Source organism: Lissotriton helveticus, chromosome 2_1, assembly GCF_964261635.1.
Source record: "Lissotriton helveticus chromosome 2_1, aLisHel1.1, whole genome shotgun sequence".
Taxonomy (NCBI): Eukaryota; Metazoa; Chordata; class Amphibia; order Caudata; family Salamandridae; genus Lissotriton; species Lissotriton helveticus.
The window spans coordinates 1,176,184,056-1,176,191,213 of NC_136059.1; the positions used below are offsets into that span (position 1 = coordinate 1,176,184,056).

General features: G+C 43.9%; 1 protein-coding gene across 1 annotated transcript; it reads left to right on the top strand.

Annotated features, from left to right (window-relative positions):
* Positions 1–747: 747 nt before the first annotated feature.
* Positions 748–6,148, top strand: LOC144819652 (interleukin-8-like). Its single transcript, XM_078677461.1, has 4 exons — positions 748–925; positions 1,384–1,519; positions 3,276–3,359; positions 5,374–6,148. The coding sequence occupies exons 1-4, from the start codon at positions 862–864 to the stop codon at positions 5,393–5,395; spliced, it is 306 nt and encodes a 101-aa protein (XP_078533587.1). The 5' UTR covers positions 748–861; the 3' UTR covers positions 5,396–6,148.
* Positions 6,149–7,158: the final 1,010 nt, after the last annotated feature.

The following is a 7,158-nucleotide window of genomic DNA, read 5'->3' on the forward strand; positions in this document are numbered from 1 at the left end:
TGTCATTGCTTAGTGTATTGATGTGTTTTGATCATATCCAAATATTTATTTTCACAATACAAAATAATAATAAAAAATATACTATCCTAATTATGATATATTCTGAAATATCAGCACAGTTCACTTTTGTTTTGTGCTGGGAAAAAGGCATTTTTTTACAGAAAGATTGTAACATAATTTTTTTCACTTTGAAGTCAGGGAAAGAAAAGTAAATATTAGCCTCCCTTGGAAGAAAGAACCCGACATGTGGCCTTTATCTTTAAATGCACAGAAAATGGGATAAGATAAGAACAAGAGTTAAAGGCCTGTTTACAAAACGAGCCCTCAGAAGAATTCAGTAAACAAATGATGCTCCATGGACTGAGGACTCAAGCTGGTCAGCCAAAAACAAATAAAACCAGCAAATAGAAAGCTGCAAATGTGATTACAAACCACAAAGCCAATGGTCTTCAATGGAAGGAGTACATTCCCAAGGAAGCTTTCAGAATGCCTACAAAAGTATTTAGCAAACCAGACAGCTGCTGCTGCAGTCAGGTAGGCTTCGACCTAAAAAGGGCATATCATTCTTTGGGGGAAAGTCCCAGCAGCGAGATCGGAGAAAAATCTTGGCTTAGTGCCCTCGAGGCCGGATGCGCAGCCTTTGAGGCGCGTGAGCCAGATGCGCGGCACGGCTAAAAGTCTGGAAATTCCTGTTGCGTAATTCCAGCATAATGTGACGGCGCGCCCTGCCGCGCGCTGTATAAAGGGGCCACTCTGAGAGCTGAGAGAACAGAACTCCTTGGCGGTCTAAAAGCTTACTCAAGGAAGGCTGAGCAAAGAAAGTCTTAGCAGCCAAGAAGAAACCCTCGCATAACCACTGCCATGGAAGGAAAGTGCGTGCTCGCTGTTTTATCCATTTGTCTGCTCTCCATTGCCGTGACTGAAGGTGAGACCCGAAATATGTTTGTTTCCTGAAATAAATATTTTTTTTAACTTTTAGGTAGATTTGTGAATATGTATAGTAAATGCCAATCAATCAGAGAAAATGCTCCCAGCTATTTTATGTGTATTGTTCGTTCTCAGATGCATGTACAATTTTGTTTTGTGTATAGTGGGTATTTCGTTTAATTAAAAAAGTTATCTCATTTTGTGTTCATCATATGAGAGAAGCGGACAGTTTCTTGCATTTTTTTTTTAAAGATATACAATAAAGTGCATATTTGTGAGCAGGTCCCATGTTACGTGGATGCGCCTCGGCCATTCACAGCCTTTCATTCATCCAATTAGCATGCTGGGATTTGTAGTTTAACAGTTTACTTTGTAGTATGGGCCTAGAAATCTGTTGTGCGCTTCCTAGACCGGCCTCTTTTGTTGACTCACGGAAGTCTCTGCCTTGTTCTTCAGGCATGTCATTGGCAAGAATGGGAACGGAGCTGCGCTGCCAGTGCATAAAGACCGAGTCCAGAATTATCCACCTCAAGCACATTCAGACCGTGGAGCTCATCCAGAGCGGGGCTCATTGCCAGAACCTAGAAGTCATGTGAGTACCTCAGACACTGCTTGTGCTCTTGTGTAAATGAGATAAATAGCGCTATGAGAAAGAAGTGCCTCCTGCTGGGGTGTTTTTCTCTCACTAATGCCATTCTGTCCATCATATTAATGTATTCGTTTTTTTTTCTGCGAATCAGACTTTGCTATCCTCAATTTTCTGTGTTGGGACATAACTTGGTATAGTAGATCTCGGGGTAATGTGAAGCCCCTTATTTTCCTCTACTGCTCCATCCATAGGGAAAGTGCACAGGTGGTCTGGACTGGGCTAGAGTCAAATTTTAGTATCTCCCCCGGAACTGCGATTATTGACACTGAACTTCCAATCAGGCCACCTGATGTCACCTCGAGCCCTTCCCTCCTTGCCCCGTGCACTGCTTACAATCCCTCGTAGCTCGAGGGATAGTAGTTGCACATAATGTCTACTCTACTAGTCACCTGCTCCGAGGCCGGCTGTCATAAGTGACTATCTGGGTAACAGCTGAGAGCAGAGTCTGCCCCTGGTTTTTTGTAGTACCGGAAACACACGAAAACCCTTGCTCAAACAGTCCTTTGGACAGTGCTTAATTTGTGCACGCTGGTACAGGTATCGGACACTGGAACTCATTTTTGGGTACCAGTACTCATTAGATATCATCAGACCTTGACCCGCAGAAGGAACGAAAGCTAGAACAACAGTGACAGAGGTCTGAAAAAGAACCTGGATGAGTGAGACAGAGAGATAGGAAGTGTCGGCTGGTGGGAGAGGATTAGAAGAAGGCATGTAGTAAAAGTGAAAGTAAGCTGAGCCAGCTGCAGCCTTGGTATCCAGCAAACTCTTCATCTGGCAGCGTTGAAGAGAAATGAGAGTTGGGATTTACAAAGATTAGGAGAAAGACAAAACACGTATTATAATTAAATACTGTTTACTCCGCCATGCACAAGGCATGCATTGTGTGCCTGGTTTGCAGATGTGATGGGGGGGGGGCGGTGTCTGGAGCTGCATTCCGTTTGGCTTATCCATGATATAAGCGTTTAAGGAGGCAGAGGACAGGCGATGGAAGTGCAGACTGGGGCTTGATCTGACCACATGTAACTCAAACAAGGTCTTGTGCAGGGATTGGAGATACTGTAAGCGGTTCTGGCACACACTTGATTGGCTAAATTCAGTAGACAAGGATAGTTTGTTAAAAAGCAAGATGTCTTGCATGGTTTGAGATTCACTTAATTGGATTTGTAAGGTTTTTAGTCCTTCACTCGTTCACAAGTTGAACATGTAGAGCTTTCCCTTAAAGTTGATTAATGTTTGCTGAATTCTGCCCGCTCACAAAGCATGCACATGAAACTCTTCTGAAGAATGCACGAGCCCTGCATTCTTGCCTGAGAACAGCCGCACCTCTTACTACAATTTAAACATTCAGCTCATTGCACTCATGGAGTCAGAGTTTCTAAAACAGGTGTGTCTTACGTCTTGGGTTACCTATGTCACACCCTTAGATCTCTGTGAAGTATGCTTAAATTATGCATATATTAAACCTTTTTTCAGGCCTAAGTCAGATCTACACCTGAAGACATTGTCCGTACATTGGGTCAATAGTGAGCATTTACAGAGCAGAAACTAACAGTCCATCAATTCAAATATATCATCAATTTGCATAATCCTCTAATAAATTTGCAGCATATATAACTCTTAGGAATGCGTATTCAAACAACTGAAGTTCACGACTCTGTGAAACGCGGCTTATAGTTTCCTCTCCTTTCTTCTGCAGTGCCACTCTGAAGTCTGGCCAGGTCGTGTGTTTGGATCCCGCGGCTAAGTGGGTGGAGAAGATCATCAGGAGGATCCTGGAGAGGTAAGAAAGAATACTTTTTCTATTTTTATGAATTACTCATAGAACTTTGAGGTGTTCTACCCTTCCAGAGTCAGAATGTTTTCCATCGACCTCCTGGTCCACCAGAGAACAGTCAGGGTCTCCGGTGTGTCCCTGGGCATCAAAAGGACAGTGAGGGTTTCCAGTGACTCCTCAGACAACCAGAGGGCAGTGAGGGGCTCCAGTGACTCCCTCTAGAAAGTAACAAGGGGCTCCAGTGACTGCCTACTCATCCAGAGGGCAGGGCATGGGAGAGGAGTTGGCCTAACGGCTAGGGCGGCTGATCTCAAATCTGGGGAAATGGGTTTGAGTCTCTGCAATGACGCTGAACATCCTGTGATTCTGGGCAAATCACGTAATCTCCCCGTGCCTAACAAAAATTAATGTGTCCTCATGTACTTTTGAAATGCAACTGGTGCTATGTAAATCGCTCTGATACCCGATTCGGGTCAAGTTTGCGCTATATAAAACTCTATTAACGCCTTAACGGCGGCCGCGATTTTGCGGAAGTGGGCGAGGCCGCGTCGGCCATTGGCCGATGGCAGCACTGGGGAGGTAGTGCTGCCGTCGGCCAATGGCCGACGGCAGCACGGAACGGGTTAAATAAAAAATAAATGTCTCCACTGACCTCCTCTAGAGGGTAGTAAGGGGCTCCAGTGACTCCCTTCAGAAGGAGTGAGGGACTCCAGTGACTACCTGCTCACCCAGAGGGCAGTGCACAGGGCCGGCTCTAGGGCGGTGCACCGGGTGCTGACTTGGGGTGGGGCCTTCATTTGTGCAAGTATATTTTCATTTTAAAAGCACCAGGTGCCTGGTTCCTGGCCTCCAGCAGTTTTCATGCATCATATAAAATGTCAAGACAAACTCCAGTGATTAATCGTCTTCCTGGAAAGGGACCGGAGGTTTGTCTAGTTACAGTTTTGACTCATCCAAAGGTAGCGCAGAGGGTTAATGTGCCTGCTGCAAAGAACGTGTACCATGCACATAACAAAGTGCATGTCATGTAAATAGGTCAACGGGTTACTGCTTCTGTAAGAGAGCTCCTTTTGTTACTTGTCGATTGTAAGTCAAAATCCTAATATAAATCATTGAACTATTAACTGTCATCAATGAGCTGTGTGTGAACTGCAAGGTATATGTTAGAGCTATATGTTTTTTTCCCAGTCTTTCATTATCCTAATCTTGCCGAAAGGGTTTATTTGGGTAGAAAACAATTCTTATTATGAAAGAGAACCCCTAACGATAGTGTTACATTTTAAATTCTGAATTTGTGCTTTTCCAGAATAAGGACTCAAACTATATTGCCTACCAGTATCAATGACATGGTACTCCTACACCTTGTAGTCCTGTATGATGTCACATTTCCTATACACTGATTTACACACGTGATTGTCTCTGTGCAATGTGTGTGTGATGTAATGCGCTCTGACACCTTACACTGGTGTGAGTGGCGCTATAAAACTAAATGAATCTGAAAGACAGTGGCTATGGAGACTTGAGGGGCACTGTTAGAAGGTGTTAGTGAGGGAATCCGTGACAGAGGTGGCCATTGGGGGGGGCGCCAACAAACATTGTTGCACAGGGTGCCACCAGTGTTAAAGCCGGCCCTGGCAGTGCATGTCTCGACTGACCTCCTCCAGAGGGCAGTGAGGGCAAGCTCCAGGGACCCCCTCCCGCACTGGCAGGACGCTGACCTGAGAGCTCCTGACTAGTTGTGGAGCTTGGATGGTCCCACTGCATGTACTTTGCAGGGGGGCCCCCTCTAGTTTCCTTATGCCACTGATGGCAGTATGCTGCACTGACAGTTGTCAAAAATGCCAACCAATCAGCTGTAAATACACATGCTTTCAGAGTGCCCACTATTAGTCAGAAGTAATTCCGTTCACTTACAAATGTAAAAAAAAATATTTTTGCCAGGATTTCTTTTGAAATATTGTGCTGAGCTTCTCTTGTATTTACACACATTTTAACCCAGGCACCCTTTCATTTTTTGCAGTTCCAGCAAAGAAGACTCGTGAAGGCCGCCAATAAAGAGGGAGGCTCAAAATTCTGCTCTGTCTCCAGGAACCCATCTTGAGAAAGAAGCCATCTCTTTATAGCGCCTAACACTGACACTTGAAATGCTGTTCATTCATGCTTTCGTTTGAAAGATGAGTTTCACTTACTGCAGGTCTGCGTTTTTACGTCTCTGGAAAGCTCTATGTGGTTCCTTGAAGGCGCGTGTTCAGGCGGACTCCAGGACTCTGTTTACCGTGCATACAGGGAGGAGTCGGAAATCCTGACCCATGGGGGTCCCAATAGGATTGGCTGGTACATGGGAGACCCTTTTGAGACCCTGCTGGCCAGTGGTCAAAGGGACATCAAGAAAAGAAGTGTCCACGTGTAGATATGCTGTGAAAAGGGAAAAAGCGCCAGAGACTCAAATGCCCTGTTCTGCCTGGATGCGGGCAGCGCCCCCACTTTCCTCTCACTGTGAGAGTTTGGGGTCTACCTCTAGAAGGGGATATTTAAGAAAAAAGTGACTCTTAATTTATGTGCTAGAGTTTTCGATGTTGTTTTGTTTTAATATGATCATTAACATTTCGTATTTAAATTAATTTATTATATTTGTATTTTAGCAAATATTTATTTATTGCACTGGTTGAAAAAATACTCCGTCGAGGAATGTTTGTAAAATAATTTCATACTATATTTTGCAAGATTATAATATTTTAACATGTATGTATTTATATATTTATTTTAATAAAACCAATGGGTACCATTCCTAAGTCCGACAGTGTTCTTGGTGACGTTCAGAACCTTGAAATAATGGATTGCAATGTAAGAATTGTCAAGAAAGGGAAAACCACAGACACATTTAAGACTTTTGGTACTATTTGTAGCCTCCAAACAGCCAACATGGCATCTCAAAATGACAGCTGTTTAATATCTTATGGAGCGTAATGGCTGGACCAACATGAGAAGAGTAGGTACACCATAACTTTGTTTCTGGTTCATGTGATGCAGTGCTTAATTTGTGAAGGAATATGTGCAGGTACACAAAGTATTGCACAAGTTCGCAGCCGAGACTACTGAATGTCGGTATCGCCGAATACCGAGGCTGCCTAGACTTGATTTCACCTCATGTTTCTTTCTTCCACTACCCGGCACTTTCTTTCCCTTTATCTTACTCTTTCAAGTTCTTTTTCCTCCTTGCTTTCTTTCCTTGTCACTGTTTTTCATCTTTCTTTCTCTTTCGTTCCTCCTTTTGTGTTTTTCTCCCTCTTACTCTGTGCCAAAGTGTGATGAGGGAAAATAAGTGCCCTTCCCCAAAATTGAGTCCTGGTGGGGCAGACCCGCAACAACAGGCTCAAATTAAGCACTGCTATAATGAGAGAACTGCAAGGTATGCAAGATGTCGTGTGTACCACAACGTTTTTCAAATACTATCATGGACATCAATAAGGTATAGTCATGGATAGTGACTACTACTATCCATGGCTAACCCTTTGGAACTTCCCTTGTTACCCCGTAGCTTACATGGTCATGAAGGCAACACTAGGAACAGAGAGTAAACAGGGCTCGCCTCCTCCAAGCTCGTCAGTAGCAATTAGGAGGATGTTGGAGGCTAGGGGGAGGAAAAGTGGTCAACACTGTAATGTCATTATAGGTCAAGGTGTGTATGAAGTCACAACATCCCTGGCATTTTGGGGAATAGACTTCCATAAAAACAAAACACTTGCCATATCTGTCATCAAACTCCTGACTAAATCATTCTTTCAGAAAGGAAAAAACGTAACTC

What these genes read in the sequence shown, in the direction of transcription:
- LOC144819652 (XM_078677461.1), top strand. Translation starts at nt 862, where the DNA reads ATGGAAGGAAAGTGCGTGCTCGCTGTTTTATCCATTTGTCTGCTCTCC. An exon ending in CTCCATTGCCGTGACTGAAG is followed by an intron (nt 926 to 1,383) that starts GTGAGACCCGAA and finishes CTTGTTCTTCAG; the next exon opens with GCATGTCATTGGCAAGAATG. An exon ending in TGCCAGAACCTAGAAGTCAT is followed by an intron (nt 1,520 to 3,275) that starts GTGAGTACCTCA and finishes TTTCTTCTGCAG; the next exon opens with TGCCACTCTGAAGTCTGGCC.